General features: G+C 34.8%; 1 protein-coding gene across 5 annotated transcripts in view; it reads right to left on the bottom strand.

The window, feature by feature from the left end:
- Positions 1-2,984: 2,984 nt before the first annotated feature.
- ABCA5 (ATP binding cassette subfamily A member 5) overlaps positions 2,985-20,040 on the bottom strand; it is a 135,825-nt gene continuing 118,769 nt past the window's right edge. For 4 of the 5 annotated variants that reach the window (XM_027626108.2, XM_027626109.1, XM_027626106.2 and 1 more), the window contains exons 26-39: positions 19,569-19,703; positions 17,733-17,807; positions 17,141-17,232; positions 14,936-15,062; positions 14,514-14,631; positions 14,326-14,417; positions 9,360-9,535; positions 8,916-8,991; positions 8,704-8,798; positions 7,434-7,553; positions 6,206-6,355; positions 5,745-5,824; positions 4,662-4,717; positions 2,985-3,948 (exon numbers count right to left, since the gene is read on the bottom strand). In XM_027626108.2, the coding sequence (XP_027481909.1) occupies positions 3,841-3,948; positions 4,662-4,717; positions 5,745-5,824; positions 6,206-6,355; positions 7,434-7,553; positions 8,704-8,798; positions 8,916-8,991; positions 9,360-9,535; positions 14,326-14,417; positions 14,514-14,631; positions 14,936-15,062; positions 17,141-17,232; positions 17,733-17,807; positions 19,569-19,703 (1,500 nt within the window). In that variant the 3' untranslated portion in view covers positions 2,985-3,840. The remainder of the gene's footprint in view (positions 3,949-4,661; positions 4,718-5,744; positions 5,825-6,205; positions 6,356-7,433; positions 7,554-8,703; positions 8,799-8,915; positions 8,992-9,359; positions 9,536-14,325; positions 14,418-14,513; positions 14,632-14,935; positions 15,063-17,140; positions 17,233-17,732; positions 17,808-19,568; positions 19,704-20,040) is intronic. The other variant, XM_027626110.2, reaches the window with a different exon arrangement.

Below are 20,040 nucleotides of genomic sequence, written 5' to 3' on the forward strand. Positions count from 1 at the left end.
AAATAACGCAACACATGTTAAGAAAAAAGAAAAAGAAGAAGATAGCAGGAGAGGAAGAATGAAGGGGAGTAAGTCAGAGGGGGAGACGAACCAGGAGAGATGATGGACTCTGAAAAACAAACTGAGGTTTCTGGAGGGGAGGAGGGTGGGGGGATGGGTTAGCCTGGTGATGGGTATTGAGGAGGGCACGTTCTGCATGGAGCACTGGGTGTTATGAACAAACAATGAATCATGGAACAGTACACCAAAACAAATTATGTAATATATGATGATTAACATAACAATAAAAAATTAAAAAAAATCCATTTTAGTATACAAAATGAAAGGTTATCTTAAATGTTCAGTTCTTAAAGTTTATTACTAATATAATATTTATTTTTCTTGAAGAGTAGCACTGAGAATTACTTACATATAACACATTATGAATAAAAAAACGTAAACTTTTACCTTAGAAGAATAGCTGGTATAAAAATTATTCACCTGAGAAATCATTCTTTCATTGTATGTAATATGTTCTTTCAGGAGAGAAAATGAAAAATGGATGTTAGCAATATTAAAAATACATTAAGTTATGATAAGCATTCCTATTTTTCAAAAAACAATGCCTATTTATGAAAATACAGAATGGTATTTCATGAAACTCATAGTACAATCAGAATGAAATGTATGACCAGTAGAATAAAAACAAGGACATACCTACCCTAAGTAAAATTAACTGTGCTCCAATAAAAGTGTTAGTAACACTAGCAAAGCATTTGTGCTATTATAGTTAAATAAGTATTGATCTTCGTCCTACTAGATTGTAAGATCTTACAGGGCCAAAATGGATAGTCATCTTTCTATCCAAAGAACCCACTGCTTGAAAGATCGTCACTAAAACGGTCTGAATTAAATTACTCTAAAAATATTTTAATGATTAAAATCAAAATATTGATTTAAGGCAGCTTGTGCAATTTAAAAGAAAAATGTTTTTAAAGAAAATCTACAGCCTTTTGTTGTTCTCAACTGAAAATGAACTCGAAAAAAAATTAAGAGCCCACAAAATGAAATGTAAAGTACACTCACATAGTGTTTTCATTGTTACCACCTGCTTGGTTCCTAACAGCTGCAAACAGAGGTTCGCCTTATCAGTCAGTAACCAGAGTCACTCAGTAAAATCCAGGCTTTACTTTTAAAATTTGATTGTAGACGTAAAGTATAAACTAGGTGGTGCTGTTTTTTCCAACTTTTGCCTAATGTATGTATTTATATTTATTATTGGTATAGAAAAAATTTTAAGATCAGTAATTTAAGACACTTTGAAATAAAGTGTGTTCAAAAACATGAACTGTCCACTGTAAATAAAGATAAACTTCCTATTTGACTTTTTTCTCCTTCTCTTCACCCCAATTACCCTTGCTTTCCTAAGTATTAGTTAAATTATACTTCTGGAATTTAAATAAGAACTCTAAAAACTTAAACTTCTAATTAGGAAAGATTTTACTACTGTAAAAATGGAATATTCCTACATATAATTTAATTCATGATCAAAATATATTCACTCTATGTAAAAACTAAAAAAATAATTCAAGCGTCTTTAAAAAAATTGCTTCCAGGAGCACAATAGTCCAGTAACTGAACAAACATAATGGATAAGAACATGATTACAACTACTCAGCACAACCTCAACTTTCACTTCCCTTTACGTTGGTCACACGTTCATTCACAGATGTACAGTGAATCATTGTGCAGAAGCGGGTAATGTTCTCGGTTAGCCACACTCTATTTAAAATAACACATTTTCCTCAGTATAGTCAGGTCCTAAGAAACTACCTTTGCAGTGACTGTTCAAGCAAACTAGAGATCGCTTTGTTTCTTACACTGAGTTTAAGTACTCCAGGCAATACACAGCTATTCAAACACCACAAAAAAGAAGCCCCTGGGTATTTATATACTAGAATACTAGATACTGAAAGGTATCTCTTTAAATTATTGGCACCATTTAGCCGTGACTTGCTTTAGAAGATGCAATGTGCTATTTAATTATCTACAAAGGTAAAGATTTTCTTTCAAATGCATCTTGAGTTGTATTCATTATGCAGTACTAAAGTTTAGTAAAAGTTACAACTTTATTACTAAAGATGTAAAAGTGAGATTCTCAGGTGAAGAATCCAAAAGCTTGGTATTATGAAGCAAGTGGCTGTTAGCTGCCAATAGAACTTTAAAAACTAGTGCCAACTAAATCTTACAAGGAGAAATAACTTAGCTGTGGGGGTTGTAAAATCCAAGCAGACTGTAAAACAGCTCATTTAGATGAGTGACAGATTAGATCAGATTATCTCTGACTGACAAGCTATCAGAGATAGCTGGAAAAGTAGGTATCTTTAGGAATGTGTACAGCAGTTGCCAAAACAATGGGGGGAAAGTATCAGTCATGGACCTTGGGCTCAGAAAGGAATGCTATTTTAAATCAGCTGCTAGAGCCTAAAACCACAGATGTTTTATTACACAGTAGTGTTAAAAGTTCATTAAGTTTACCTAAGTTAAAGAATTAACAGTAGTTCAGTAAAGGATTTGGCTATTTAAAGTAAGTACCAAATTCTTCTGTTGTTGCTGTTGTTTTTTTTGACTCTTTATAATGCAAAAATCGCACTCCCAACATATTTGTCTTTCTGAGTTAATAACTTTCATTCATCTGGTTCAAACAGAATGTCAGCTGGCATTATTTATATTACATTTTACCTATAGTCCACACATGGGTTCTACAAGGAAGTATTTCCAAGATTACATTAACCATAACCTTGCTTCAACTCTGACAGTAAATTCTGGTTTCTCATTAAAGTGAATTATGTAGTTTACTTCTAATCCTTAACTTAACCCCCAAAGGTTTATTTATCTCCCACTATGTTCCAAAGTGAATCTGAGGTGAGTTACTAAGTAAATCTACACAGATAAACTTTAAATTATAAAGGAGAGATTCAAATAAAGTTTACCAACAAAAATGATTACCCAAAAATTATTTTATTCTATAATAAAATATAATGTGCCCTTTGGGAGAAAGATGACAAAAAAATTTATATATTTCATGAGGGGTACAGGAAAAGGTATGGCCGATTCTTCCAACTGTGTAAATGATGTCATTCTAACTGCAATCAGGCTATTACATAATAAGACTCTAGACAAAGTCTTCCTTTAATTATAATTTAAAAACATGTGAATTTTATTGTAAGCAAAAGAAATGTTTCTTCAAAGACCTAAATCACCTATGTCTAATATCACCTAATAGAACAGGGTCTCATTTCATTTATTATTAGCAGATGTCACCTCCTGCAAACTCTACCTACATGGAGACTACCTGGTATTTATTGCTTTCTGGGATGCCAACCTCTACTCAGAGTTTCTTTAGAAATTAAAAAGGAGAAGCAAGAAACTTTTGCTTTATATTTCTTTTCTATGTATTATTTATGTATTAGTTCTTTCTGTTTAGACTGGGATATCACATACTTATGTAACAAGATGGTATAAATTTAAAAATAAAGATAACCGTTAAAGATAAAATTATTCTATCACTTTCTTTAAATCATAAATTTAAAAGCACTGTTTTTGAAAGGTAAAAATGCAAATATTCGACTTCACATACAGACTACAGTTCAATATACTTCACGTACAAACATGCAGTTTCAATTATTTATATACAAGTTTTATTTAAAGAAAAGCAAAACACAAAACCACAGCATTTCAATCAAGGAACTTAGGAAAATCCCAAGTGCTTTCATGGTTCTTCAGTTACCACTCAAATAATATACCTTTTAAGCCAGAGTTAAAATAAAGAAAGAAATTCAGTAAGCAGACTGAACTGCTTCAAAACACTACTCTGTCTTCCTGTGTTCTTTCCCACCAAAGTGTGCTGTTTAAAGTTCCACAACTGCTATCTTCTTCCTCTTGTTCTTTAGTGAGCTCTACAAAAACCTAAATGAAAGTAAATAAATGAATACAGTATTCTGTATTGTAATTATCTCAAATAATTTTTAATTAAGTAAAAAACACTGTAAGGCTACATCTACATACATTAACCATTCAACTATCAAGAGATATGTTGGCATTAATATTAAACAGAATAACCTCCTTTAATCACATACAAAGTTGAATGCTATAAGGATTAATAGATTGTTTTTTGATAAATATATTAAGTAGCAGTCATAAAAATAATTTATAAATATTTAGCAATGGAACTTCAGATATATGAAATAACATCAAAAACACCCATTTTCTTTACTAAAGAAACAATATTGAGTTTTTCAAAATAAGCAGATGGAGAGCCTAAAGTTGTTTAAAATTATACAAAGTTTAGGCATATTGTACAACAATTTGTCTCTGGTTCATAAACACCCTCTCTCTCCAGTATAAATCTAAATAATTAGGGGCACCTGGGTGGCTCAGTCGGTTAAGTTTCCAGCTCCTGGTTTCAGCTCAGGTCTTGATCTCAGTGTGGTGAGATCAGTCAAGCCCCGTGTGGCTCCGCTCTCAGTGGGGAGTCTCCTTCCCCTCCCCCTCTTCACCTCCCCTCACTTGCACACATTTTCTCTCTCTCAAATAAATCTTTAAAAATAAATAAATAAATCTAAACAATTAGATATCACTTTCTTCCATAAAAAAACTTTTAAAAATTTAACTTTATATACCTGTTCCAATGTTGCTTGAGAAAAGCTATATTCTTCAATGGCAAAAGTATGTTTAGCTATTAAAATATGAAAACAATATTTTACTTATTAATATTTCTAAAGAATAAAAATGGCAGTAACTACTAAATGGCTAACAACCTGTTTAAAAAAAAATTCTGTAATCAACTCATTTAAATCTGAAGCTGCCAAAACATGTTACTTTCCTCTATCTTTGTGCCCTGAGGCACCCTATCTGCAGCCTTACTTGCCTCACCCTGCCCTTTCCAAGCATCTCCTGTTTACCCTCCGTCTTCCTTACTATGCCTTTTCTCATGACTTCTTTGGCTCCCTGCTCCCTATCTTCCCTTCCCCAATTTCCATTACAGCCTGTTTTGAATTTCTTGAACTAGATTCTGGATATAGTTCTTATGGCCATATACTTTTTTTATGTTTATTTCAGATCCTTTTGCAATCTAATCTCACATCAAATTTTCTGGCTTCCTATTCATTCCTGTAGTGAAATTCTCCCCAAGCTTTATTAGGTTGTTTCATAGTTTATAAATTCCATAAAACAACTTGTGTATGAATACCTGTTCCATCCAGGAGCTCACCTCTCATGACTTACCACCAGAGTATCTTTATCCTACCAACCATTTATTTTAAAAAATGTCAAGTTTCAATAAGCTTCTTTAAGCTTTTAGGAATGTCCACATCCCTACACTATGGATTTACCTCTCCTCTCTTCTGCTGCCACTGAAGTCTTGCTACCATTGTTACTTCTAGGGCCTGAAACCAAGTGAGGGTTCTGGAAACTCAATGCTCTCACTTCTGAAATGAACCACTGAGTGCTAATTAAACTGAACTTTCTTACAGATGCAATGTGAAAAACCACGGTGATGTCAACTAAAATAGTAAAAGATTTACACTATAATATAGCTGACCTACTAAACCTCTACAGTGTTAGTATTTAACCTGTCTTAAATTAATAAAAGGTTATCTTTTTATTTACAATAGCTTCCGCAATAAACAGTCCCAATTTCTAAACTTTAAAATAAAATTCTTTTATAAATTGAAAGCTACCTTACAATGTTTTTCAAATCTTACCTTCTTCCAGCTTAGAAAAAGATTGTGAAAGGGATGGGACATCTTCCTTAGGAATCTTATAAGCCAAAATAGAAGAAAAACTGGAAACAGATAAAATATAGAAAAATTTAAGAATGACTAATTTGTTCTAAAGCTAAAGTTCAAACTTTATTTAAAGTTCAAAATTAAACTCCAACAACTTATTTTGATACATATTTAGAAAAAAATTGTTTTAAATCTTAAAATATTTCCATGCAAAATAACTCTCATTACTACTGATATGAGAACTTTTAAAAGTTTAAATACTATTGAATATTGCAAGATCTAACACTAAATTAGATATAAAACTCCAGTTATCAGACTATGTTATTAGTCCAATACTGGTGATATTAACAGACCTTTTTTTTCTAATCCTTAATGCAGTAAACAATTTTTACGATTATTGCTCTACAAAAAAATATAACAATTATTAAAATCTTTACCTCTCCTGACGGCTTGCATTTGGGAAAATATACTGAATTTCTCTTTGAAGGCGGTCTACTTCTAGGTTTTCTATCCACTCCTTTAACTTTATTTCCAAAAAGTAGCCTTTTCCAAATTTACTCTTCAGGTGCTGGACAGTCCCAATACATCTGTAATGATTTTTAAAAGAAAGCTCAGACATAAAATGACTTGACAGCTTCAAAGAATGATTTCTCAAAGGATGATTTAAATTAAATGTTTGATGGGATACTTTTAAATGTACAGAGAAGTTGCAAATATAATACAGAGAGACTCCATATACCCCTCACCCGGTTTGAGTTTCCCTAATATTATGATCTTATATAACCATGGCACATTTGTCAAAATTAAGAAACCAACACTGGTATATTACTATTAACTTCATATCTGACTTTATTTGGATTTCACCGGTTTTTCACTAATGTCCTTTTTCTGTTCCAGGATCTATCCAGGATACACACTGCACTTAGTCCCCATGGGTCTCTGATAGTTTCTTACTCTTTCCTTCCTTTTTTACCTCTGACAATTTTAGGAATTGGTCAAGTGTTTTGGCAGAATGTCTCTCAATTTGGAGTAGTCTTGACAGTTTTCTCATTAGACTGGGGTTAGGGGTTTTGGAGGAAATGCCACGGAGCTGAAATACCTTTCCTATGACATCCTATCAGGGGTACGTGAGAGCCACATAACGCTGCTCTTCAGTGAAGTTACTATTGCCCTCTTTCCATACATTAGAAGGGACTGGCTAAATTCAGACTACACTTAGGAGATGGAGAATTACCCAACCCTCCCAGAGGGAGCAGTATCTACATATACTGTTTGGAATCTTACCATAAGGAAAATTTGCTCTCCTCCCACCTTTATTTTATTTATTCCACCATTTATTTATAAGAGTATGAACTTGAATTACGAATATATTTATTTTGTACTTTGGATTACAACCCAATACAATGCCTAGCAATTTTTTAAAATAACAAATATCATGCATGAAAAACAACATTCCAAGTTGTTGAATCATTAAGCTAATTACAAATGCAAATTAGCTAGTCATTTCTTAGAAATAAACTAACATATTTCCAAGTAATTCTACAGAAAGCTAATAGTCAAAAACTCAAGTAAGGATACTTTTTTTGGTATTTTAATTTATTATTGTAAGTTTCTGAAAAGATTATTCAACCTCTCCCCCCAATGGCATGCCTTTCAGACATTTACCTTAACTGCCCAGATACCATGATGGCTACCCGGTCACAAACAGCTTCTGCTTCCTCCATATAATGAGTGGTCAGAATAGCAGCCCGCTTTTTGTTTTTAAATGCAGTTCGAATTGCTCGCCTATAATACATATGTAAAATAAACAGAGTAAAACATCCGAATATTAATGAAAATCTAACTATTTGGTTAATTAAAATTAATCAATATCTATTGCTATAGTTATTACATACTGCCCAACTATGATTCTTCTAACTTCTTTTCCTCTATTTTTGAAAGTTTGTCAAATAAACAGAAATTCCATGACTTCAAATGTTTCTATGCATTAAAAAATAAATTATAAAATTTGACGCTTTTTCATGTTGTAACTAAAATAGCCATAAAATCATAGAGAAGACTTAATAGGCTTCTACCCCACACCTCACATTTTATAGACATGGAAATGTAGGCTCAAAGAGTTGGTCAATTAACTAGCACCATGAATTCCTAGGCGTTCCAACATAAACTCAAGCCAGTGTTATGAGAATTAGAATTTATGTTAAATGACTAGGAAAAAAATCTTTTAAAAGCTATTCAGGGCGCCTGGGTGGCTCAGTTGGTTAAGCGACTGCCTTCGGCTCAGGTCATGATCCCGGAGTCCTGAGATCGAGTTCCAGCCTGCTTCTCCCTCTGACCCGCTCCCCTCTCATGCTGTTTCTCTCTTGCTTGCTCTCTAATAAATAAATAAATAAAATCTTAAAAAAAAAAAAAGCTATTCAGAGAGCAGTACTCTTTATCTTAATAATTACTCATATATTTATTTTTATTCTGGAATAAATAAAATATTATTAATATTTCATGAAAGTATAAAGTATGATAAAGTTTAAAAGTTTATGGCAGGGGTGCCTGGGTGGCTCAGTCGTTAAGCATCTGCCTTCTGCTCAGGTATGATCCCAGGGTCCTGGGACCAAGCCCCTCGTCAGGCTATCTGCTCAGCAGGAAGCCTGCTTCTCCTTCTCCCACTCCCCCTGCTTCTGTTCCCTCTCTTGCTGTCTCTCTCTCTCTCTCAAATAAATAAAATCTTAAAAATAAACAAAATAAAATTTTGTGAGATTCTCTAGATATCAATTAACAGTAATTAATTTTTAATTACTATTTTGTCATTTGTGTAAGATTTTTAAATCAATATATATAACTAATATAAATCCATTAGTGATAATAAAACAAACTATTCTTTTATTCTAAAGTATGAAATAGTATAACGTGTCTCAAGTATCTTTAATGTCATACTCACCACATGTGCTGTTTGGCTTTAGGATCCATACCTGTAGATGGTTCATCTAGCAGGGTAATGTGAGGATTCCCCAGCATACTCAGGGCAAAACACAACTAGTTAGAAAGAAAATGTGGAGGGGACTAATAAGGCTTTGCATAAGAAATTTTATGAAGACAGTATCAGGCTCTAAACTATGAATAAGACATACACATATCTGTTAATAAAAGTACCTTTCGCTTGATTCCTGCAGGTAGTTTCTTTATAGTTTTCTGCAGATGTTCTTTTAAATCAAGTGCATTTGTTATCCTGCAAAATAGGTAATACAAAATGACTGTATTATCACTCACTGTGATCATTCACAGTTTTTTTTCTAGAACACTCAGCTGGAACTTACTATATAATTAGACCTCCAATTTACATCATCTTAAACAAATCACTATCTTAATAAAAAGAGTCACTTTAAGTTTGACATTTATAGGTATGTTCATCCTGTAGTTAAAAATAGAAAAATTACCTTTTTATTTTTATAACTATCATTATTCTGTAAAGAATATATGAAAAAGTAATGACCATTTTCTATTAAAAGTATGATCACAAAAAATGCTTTTAAAAATTAAACTTTTAAAATGTGAAATGTCAACATTCTCTGGGTAATAAAAAGCTTTTAACTTTACCGATTTATGACTTCTTTCATGTCACTTGAGCTCATTCCTTTCACAGCTCCATAAATTTCAAAATGTTCCCGCAATGTAATATCTGGCCACAGTGGGTTTATCTGAGGACAGTACCCCAGATACTTAATGGAATCATCATCTTCAGTTGGTTCTGAAGAATAATCTCCAAGAAATACCTACAGAAATAAAAACCAATTTTAAATAACTTTTGGCTTAATTTACATTGTGAAGAAGTGGTAAGTGAATTAATTCAAACTCTTTCCTAGAACCAGGGTAATAGTAAGTCAAATTTTTATTCCTTTTGATGAAGAAAGGACATACATAGCTAAGTCAGAGTTCAGTGACATGGCCCAAAAGGGCGATCAGGAATGCAAGTTGACTGAAAAGGCAAACTCCAATTTTAACTAGGATGATCAAAGGACCTCACTGGAAGGGGATATTGGTGCCATGGACGTAAAGCAAATTTAATCATTTGGATTTCTACAGGGTAAGGAATACCCTATAAAAGGAACAGTTAAGGCAAAAACCCAGAGAAGAGTGTGCCTGGAATTTTCCAGGAAATCAATGGGTCAGTGTGGTTGGTGTAAAGTAAGAAAGGGGGAGAGCAGCAGAAGACAGGATCAGAGCAGTTTTGTGAAGTTTCCACAAAGTGGTGATATGCTTACAATCAAAGGCTAATTAATGGCAGGGTCAATATTAGCTCCTACATCTCCTGAAGTTAATAAGATTGTCTTCTACACATCAGGTTGGCAGCAGATCTGTCCACTGAAACCTGGGAGGCCAGCCAGAAAGGAGTGGAAGGAAATATTCAATGTGCTGAATGGGAAAAATATACAGCCAAGAATTGTTTATCCAGGTTGTTATTCAGAATAGAAGGACAGATAAAGAGTCTCCCAGACAGGGGCACCAGAATGGCTCAGTTGGTTGAGCGCCTGACCCTTCCTTTTGGCTCAGGTCATGATCTCATGGGTCATGGAATCAAGCCCTGAATCGGGCTCCACGTGCGGTGGGAAGTATGCTTGGTGGTTCTCTCCCTTTACCCCTCCCCCATTCTCTCTCAATAAATAAATCTTTTTTTTTACAAAGGAATTTCCCAGACAAACAAAAACTACTTTTATTAGCTCATGACCACTAAACTAGCCCTGCAAGAAATTTTAAGTTGGACTCTTTGAGTGGAGGAAAAAAAAAAAAAAGAGCAAAAAAGAGCAACAAAGACTAGAAAGGACCACAGAACATCACCAGAAACACCAATTTTACAGGTAACACAATAGCACTAAATTCTTATCTTTCAGAAATCACTATGAAGGTAAACAGACTAAATGCTTCAATTGTAAGACAAAGGGTATCAGAATGGATTATTCTTAATTTGGTTTGGCTACACATTTCTCTGTGGAAGTTGATTATCTACAACTCAAATTCATTACAAGGAGTGAACCCATGAAAATATGAGTATTAAGAGCTTACTGAAAGGTGTCAATAAAGCTGTAGGTTCACACACACACACACAAAACAAGATCCATCTATATGCTGCCTACAAGAGACTCATTTTAGACCTAAAGCCGGAGTAGTCACACTTCCGTGAGACAAACTGGATTTTATTTTATTTTTTTTAAAGATTTTATTTATTTATTTGACAGAGAGACAGATAGCGAGAGCAGGAATATAAGCAGGGGGCATGGGAGAGGGAGAATCAGGCTTCCTGCTGAGCAGGGAGCCCGATGTGGGGCTCGATCCCAGGACCCTGGGATCATGACCTGAGCCGAAGGCAGACACTTAACAACTGAGCCACCCAGGCACCGCAGACAAACTAGATTTTAAAACAAAGACTATAAAAAGAGATGAAGAAGGGCATTATATCATAATTAAGGGGTCTATCCATCAAGAAGATCTAACAATTGTAAATATTTATGCCCCCAACTTGGGAGCAACCAAATACACAATTCAATTAATAATAAATATAAAGAAACTCATTGATAATAATACAATAAGAGCAGGGCACTTTAACACCCCACTTATAGCAATAGACAGATCACGTAAGCAGAAAATCAATAAGGAAACAATGGCTTTCAGTGACACACTGGACCAGATGGACTTAACAGATATATTCAGAGCATTTCATCCATCCTAAAGCAGAAGAATACACATTCTTTTCGAGTACACATGGAACATTCTCCAGAACAGATCACATACTGGGTCACAAATCAACCCTCAACAAGTGCAAAAAGACTGAGATCATACCATGCATATTTTTAGACCACGATGCTATGAAACTTGAAGTCAACCACAAGAAAAAATTTGGAAAGATCACAAATACATGGAGGTTGAAGAACATCCTACTAAAGAATGAATGGGTTAACCAGGAAATTAAAGAAGAAAAAAAAAATACATGGAAGCAAATGAAAATGAAAAAGGACAGTCCAAAACCTTTGGGATGCAGCAAAGGCAGTTCCAGGAGAGAAGTATATTGCAATACAGGTCCACCTCAAGAAGCAAGAAAAGTCTTAAATATACAACCTAACTTTACGCCTAAAGGAGCTAAAAAAGGAACAGCAAATAAAGCCTAAAGCCAGCAGAAGGTAAATAATAAAGATTAGAACATAAATAAACAGTATAGAAACAAACAAACAAAAAAACCAGTAGAATAGGTTAACAAAACGAAGAGCTGGTTTTTCAAAAGAATTAATAAAATTGATAAACCTCTAGCCAGACTTATCAAAAAGAGAAAGGACCCAAATAGATAAAATCATGAATGAAAGAGGAGAGATCACAACCAACACCACAGAAATACAGACAATTATAAGACAATGCTATGAAAATTATATGCCAACAAACTGGGCAACCTGGAAGAAATGGACAAATTCCTAGATACCTACAAACTAACAAAGCCAAAACTGAAACAGTAAGAAATAAAAATTTTGAACAGACCCAAAACCAGCAAAGAAACTGAATCAGTAATGCAAAATCTCTGGATGGATTCCCAGACATTTTAAGAAGAGTTAATATCTATTCTCCTCAAACTTTCCAAAAAATAGAAATGGAAGGAAAACTTCCAAACTCATTCTATGAAACCAGCATTACCTTGATTCCAAAACCAAAGACCCCACTAAAAAGAAGAACTGCAGGCCAATATCCCTCATGAACATGGATGCAAAAATTCTCAATAAAACTAGTGAATCGAATTCAACAGTACATTAAAAGAATTATTCACCATGATCAAGTGGGATTTATTCCTGGGCCACAGGGGTGGTTGAACATTCGCAAATCAATCAACATGATACACCACATTATAAGAACCATATGATCCTGACAAATGCAGAAAAAGCATTTGACAAAATACAGATCTTTTCTTGATAAAAACCCTCAAAAATAAGGGATAGATGGAACATACCTCAATAAGGCCTTCATATAAAGGCCACATACAAAAGACCCACAGGTCATCCTCGATGGGAAAACTGAGAGCCTTTCCCTACAGGCAGGAACAAGACAAGGATGTCCACTCTCACCATTACTATTTAACAGAAGTCTTACCTCAGCAATCAGACAACAAAGAGAAATCAAAGGCATCCAAATTGGCAAGGAAGAATTCAAACTTTCACTATTTACAGATGACATGACACTCTATGTAGAAAATCTGAAAGACTCCACCAAAACATTGCTACTAGAACTCATACATGAATTCAGCAAAGTTGCAGGATCTAAAATCAATGTGCAGAAATCTGTTGCATTTCTATATACCAGTAACAAAGCAGCAGAAAAGGAAATCAAGGAATCAATCCCATTTGCAACTGCACCAAAAACAGTAAGATACATAGGAATACACCTAACTAAAGAGGTAAAAGACCTGTACTCTGAAAATCATGGGAGCTGCTCAACATCACTCATCACTCACCATCAGGGAAATACAAATCAAAACCACAACAAGATGCCACCTCTCACCTGTCAGAACAGCTAAAATTAACAACACAAGAAACAACAGGTGTTGGCAAGGATGCCAAGAAAGAGGAACCCTCTTGTGCTGTTGGTGGGAATGCAAACTGGTGCAGCCACTCTGGAGAACAGTTTGGAGGTTCCCCAAAAAGTAAAAAACAGAACTACACTGTAATCCAGCAATTGTACTACTAAGTATTTAGCCAAAGGATACAAAAATAGATCAGAAGGGGTACATGCACCCTGATGTTTACAGCAGCATTAACAACAGCCAAACTATGGAGAGAGTCCAAATGTCCATCAACTGATGAATGGATAAAGATGTGGTGTCTACACACACACAAACACACACACACACACACACACACAGAGGTATATTACTCAATGACCAAAAAGAATGAAATCTTGTCATTAGCAATGAGTGGATGGAGCTAGAGTGTTCTAAGTGAAATAAGTCTGTCAAAGAAAGTATTTACTGTATGATCTCATTCATATGTGGGATTCAGGGAAGAAAGCAAACGAACATATGGGAAGGGGGAAAAGAAAAAAAAGAGACAAGGAAACAAGCTATAAGCGACTCTTAATGACAGAGAACAAACTGTGGGTTGATGGAAGGAGGTGGGTGGGGGATGGGCTAGATGGGTGATGGGTATTAAAGAGGGCACTGGTGAGGAGCATGGGGTAGTGTATGTATGTGATGAATCACCGAATTCTACTCCAGAAACCAATACTGCACTATATGTTAACTAACAACATTTAAATAAAAGAAAAAAAAAAAAGATTGTCTTCCATTAAGTAGGAGGCAAATCACCCATGCATATAGTAATTATAAAAGCAGAAATACTGTCTATGTGTGCATCTGCATGTGTGAAAATTTTATTGTGTACATTATTTTCAAAGATAACCAAAAAGATAATAACTTGATTAAGCTATACTAAAAAATTAATACTAAAAACATAAAATCCTAATCTACCATTAAGAAATTTATTTTAACTAAAAATGTAAATCATAGCATCTCCCACACCCTTATATATCATACCTGGCCTGAAGTTGGTTCAATATCACCAACCAGAATATTGATAATTGTGCTTTTGCCTGCACCATTTGGACCCAGTAGCCCCAAGATCTCTCCTAAAGAAATTGAAAGAAAAATTATCATATGTAAATCAAACTAAAAATGGAAATTACTCTTCTGGAAAAATTATTTAAGAAAAAACAAATACCAGCCTTTTTTCACACAGAAAGAGACATATTTAGTTGCCACTTTCTTTACTTTTCTTGTAAGAAGAAAATCTTTCTTGTCATCATATTCTTTATGCAAATTGCTGACCATAATGGCTGGCTTCTAATAAGGGAAATAGGATTTAAAAAGAGAATAATAAATCAGATATACCTATCATGAAATGACAGGTTGCCCATAATTCATGTCCATATATCATAAGAACTATATTCACTAATAAGAGGTATTATGTAAATAAATATCCATTTATGACTGAAATAATGGCTTATTCAGAAGTAGACAAATATTTTTCAAAGACTTTTTTTCATATTGATTCATATGAAAAGAAAAGTACTTTTCAGATTAATTCCTATGTATGAGGAATTGATCACTTCACATTTAATAAGATTTACGATAAAGACTAAATTACCTCCTCACAACACTGGCAACTCATTAGCTCTTTGACCTTTAGTCTTTCAGCTTTGACATCTTCATCTTCATCCTCATTGTTTGGTGGTTCTGGATACTTCCTATTTTTGGACTTTGTTGAAAGAGTCCTAAATATATAAAGATAATAGATTTTCAAGTAACTAACAGAGTTAAGAAATTCAAGCACTCCGTGGAGAAAAGACCAAAAAAATACACCAATCTGAGATCTGTGATCTTATTTCTAAAAGGTGGAATTACAGAGCTATTTTTCACTCATGGATCCATTTGATGATGTTATCAGAATTCATTCATTTTTCAACATCTTATATGACTGGTATGTGTCATGCACTATTTCACAAAAAGATTTTAAAAAGCACGTATCCATCCCTCGAAGAATTTACAGTCTGGGTATAAATGACATGTCCCAGGCAGAGTGGATATAGAGGGCTGAACTCAGAATTCACAGGAACACTAGAAAAGTAAGCAGAGAAAAAAGTGCTTTGAAAGGAAATTTTGAAGGGTAAGAGAGGTAGAGGTAAAGTAGGAGTTGACATTATGGACAACAAAGGAACAAGAGAAAAGTATAAATAAGAAGGAAGACGTCAATCATACTAAAGTAGCAGATGAGGTGAATAAGCAAAGCCTATTTCATGAGACACAGAGGAAATCATTAGTCACCTTAATGAAAATAGCATCAGCAGAGACGCAAGTGCAGAGACCAAACCGCAGGGACGTAAGGAGTGACTGGGAGGTGAGGAACTGGGAGTGGAAGCTGCTTGGTTATGAGATAAAAGATATACGGGACAAGAGCTAGAGAGATTCAAGTTTAAATGAGATTTAGGAGTTCTGATGTCTATTAGTTTGTTTTACACAAACTCCCTCCCCAGAGAAAAATACCCTATTTAGATTCAAAAGGGAAAGGTACAGAAAGAGAAAATAAAATTGACAGAGCAACATCCTTAAATAGATAGAATAAATGAAGACATGGATAAAAGAATAAATGAAGACATGGATAACTCCCTCTGGGACTAGGAAAAGGCAAAATGATGAAAGAGGTGAATAAATGTGTAAAAATTTCTAATTAAGTCCTTTTGTTTTCAGAGATGGCAAGATCATCTACTGAGAAGTAGAAAATGAGGTGAGGTGAACTGGAGAATTTGAGGAATACAAAGAAGGCTTGGGATAACTATCGAAAAGAGACAGGAAGAAAATGGGGTAACGTGTTAAAACAAAGCTGAGTTTATACAGGATAAATACATGGTATTAACAAACTGCACCTCTATGTTAATTTTCTCCAGCCTGTAATTAGACTTACCAAAAATTATGATTTTTAGCAGACAGGTCAAAGAAATACAGAAGTTGAATAGAGGGTGCTGAAAGAGGGTGAAAGTGATGAATCACGTGAGTGAAGCTGAATAGAGAAAAGGTGAAAACAGTGATTAGTGGATACTATGAAGAATAGAAAAAACTCAGGGGTAGAAACTACAGCAGAAAAGTCCAAAAAGACTAATAAAATAAGAAAGCTGGAAAGATGAAGTGTTACTGGTAGTACAGGACACACATGAAGTGAAGAGCAGTGATGGCAGGGCTCTGACCCAAATCAACACATGAGACACAAAGGACAGAGAAGTCGTGAGTGCGGAGAAAATCAGAAACTGAGGAGTAGGTGTTAGAAAGGTTATCTCAGTGGATGCTGATTCTCCCCCAAGATGACAGCAGGAGAAAGAAGGAGAGCCAGATGCTAAGTCCTCAGTGGCTATGGGGAGAATCCAATGGTTAATAAATATGTTCACAGCAGTATTATTGATAATGAATGGCCAAAGAACAGAAACAACTCAAATGTCCATCAACTGATGAAAAGATAAGTCAAGTGTGGTATTTCCATGCAATGTAATATTACTAAGAAAAGAAAAAAGTAATGAAGTATTGCTATATCATGAACCTTCAAAACATTATGGTAAGTAAAAGAAGCCAGACACAAAAAGACTATATATTGTAAAGTTCCATTTATATAAATGTTCAGAATTGGCAGATCTACAGCAACTACATTAGTAGCTTAGCAGTTATACAGGGCTGGGGATATGCGTGAGAGGCCCATGGATGACTGCAAGGTTTTTTTGAGAGTGAAGGAAATTACCTAAAACTAGATTATATACTATGTAAATTTACTAAAAAAACATTAAAACTTTTTAAAAAATTAACTGACCTGAAAAAAGGATCCTTTCTTATTGACCTGCCTCCATATTTTTTCTCATAGTACTGTAAGAGGAAAATCCAGAGGACACACTGCAGGTAAGGCTATAAGAAGAACACATAAGAGCTCATGACTCAGACTTTTTTCCCCTATATCAACAGAACAAAGACCACATACACCAGGTTCCTTACCATCACCAAAATAATCATTATTTTCTTCACATGTCATATGAGTTAAGAATTTTAATGGAAACCAACATAGAATTTTAGTAAAATAATCCTTCACATATTTTTCTACCTCTGTAAAGTTCATTGTTGTCAGCTTCATAAAATATAATCAAAGGGAAATAAAGTTGTTTTTGTTTTTAAGGAACCCAGAATTATAATTAAATAGAATAACATAAGAGAGTCAAATACATTAAAATGGACATATTCAATAAATGTATTACCACCAAAATGCATATTGGATGGCACTAACACACTTGGCTTTTTGAGGCACCTTCATTCTTATGCAACATGGTAAAAACTAAAAAGAGAGTTAAAATCATACAACCAAACTGCTCTTAAGATAGCATGCTAATGCCAACATCTTTGTTATTTCTTACCGATATAACAGCCACCAAAAGCCTATCCCATGGATTATAGGTGTCCTCATTTTTTCGAATATTCTTCCAAGTAATCTAAGACAAAAATTTTTGAAAATTGATATGCTGCTGTGGTAAGATGACACAATGGTATTTGGTCTTTGATACAGTTCCCAGGACATAGCTCCTAGCTTCTAAACACCCTTGGAGAGCGACAGAGGTGACAGGAGCATCTTTTGTTATTTAAAATAGGCCCAATCAACCAAAACAATTTATGCTACAGAGGAGATGGAACTGACGGGTGGAGGGACGGACGGACAGACAGAGGACAGGGACAAACCAAGTGATTAATTAGAAGATGGGAACTTCCAGCATCATCCAAAAGGGAGAGGGCCTTGAAGACTAATTATCTCATTGTGCCTCCGTAATGGAACCTCCATAAAATCCTCCGTAAACACAGGGTTTGGAGAGTTTCCAGGATGGTGACCGCATACACATGCTGGGAGAGTGGCACGCTCAAAACTCCATGGGGACAAAAGCTCCAGTACTTCGGACCATTCTGGACTTTGCCTTTCCTATCTCTTAATCTACTTATTTGCATATCCAATATAATAAACTGGTAAAAGTACATAAAGTGTTTCCCTAAATTCCATAAGCCATTATAACAAATTATTGAACTTGTCAAGGGGTCATAGGAACCCTGGATTTGTAGCCACATCAGACACAAGCAGGGGTTGCCTGCGGATCCACTACTTGGATCTGGCATCTGAAATGGAGGGAGGGGGTGATCTTGTGGGACTGAGAGCTTACCCCTGATAACCCTGAAGGTAGCCCTGAGTCTGCATTAACTCCAGGTAGTTAAATGTCAGAATTGCTTTATGTGAGGGAAAAACCCACACATTTGATGTCAGAAGTGTTGTAAGTAGTAGTTTTCTTTTTTTGAGTAGTTTTCTCATAGCTGCAATGTGTAGCAATATTTAGATTAAAATGCATTTTGTTCAGCAAACATGTATTCTCTATACAAAAGATAGCTATTAATATTAATAGCTTGATTTCTACTTAGATTAAGATCTTCCCCACACCAAAATATTTCCATCTGGAGATGTATAAATTAAACATATTAAACCGAAGCAAAAAAGAAAGTGGGGGGGGAAGGGAGGGTCAGTGTGTAGAATTAAGTCAGTAATCATTCTAAATCAGTAATTCATCATTTAATTTTTTTCTAATCACATGCAAATATTTTCAATTATCCAGGCTTAATTAAACTAACATTTTATTTTTTCTTTGAAAAAAAGTCTCTTACACTTTATTTTCTCTTATCCCTTTATAGCACAATACATTATTTAATCCCTGAAAAACTCCCCCAAAACAGATACTGACTGAAGTCAGATCATACTTGGAATTTCTGTACATCCTTTTGGGAATCAAAGAACAGGTAACAGATATACTCCTCCTTTGAGATTTTACAGCTTAAAGACACGCATGAAAAGATTTCACAGTAATCTTAAACTACTGCTTAATAATTCAAATCAAGTAAATAGGAGCTAAGCTAATATTTTTTTAAACTATATTCAGTATAAGAACTAAGATCTCGGGGCGCCTGTGTGGCTCAGTCAGTTAAGCGTCTGCCTTCAGCTCAGGTCATGATCTCAGGGTCCTGGGATCGAGCCCCACATTGGGCTTCCTGCTCAGCGGGGAGCATGCTTCACCCTCTACCCCCTGCTCGCGCTCTTTCTCTCTCTCTCTCTCTCTCTCTCTCTCAAATAAATAAAATCTTTAAAAAAAAAAAAAGAACTAAGATCTCAAAGATTGACAGTATTTATGCTTTACAAATATTAAAACATATAAAAGACCTACCTTTATGAAACAAATCAGACAACCTAGAAGTGGATAGATTGGAATGACTATGGAAAAGGTATAATGAAGAACAGCCGTAACTGTGTATCCCATAAAGAACGTTATTTCAGTGATTGCAATGCAAGCCAATGCTGTCTAAAGGAAAAAAATGAGAAAACAAGTAAAAAAGTATTTAGCAATTTCATACAATCTCACTTGTAAGTTTTGCCTCGGCATTTATTATGTTTTCAATCCTCTAATGAAACATGGAACCACAGATGATACTCAGCCGGGAAGCACCAGGCTCGCTGTTTTGCCGCCGGCATCCTTGCCATGTAATTCTTAAATGCCTTCAGTACCACCAGCCCTTTGTGGAATGGATGATGCAGAAGACAAATACACACGCAAAAAATGCTGCCTGCCATCAACCTAAGTTCTGTACTTAGAAAAGACACCATAACATTTTGAACATAATCTTGAAAGAGTTCATGAC

The sequence above is a fragment of the Zalophus californianus genome, chromosome 16 (assembly GCF_009762305.2).
Source record: "Zalophus californianus isolate mZalCal1 chromosome 16, mZalCal1.pri.v2, whole genome shotgun sequence".
Taxonomy (NCBI): domain Eukaryota; kingdom Metazoa; phylum Chordata; class Mammalia; order Carnivora; family Otariidae; genus Zalophus; species Zalophus californianus.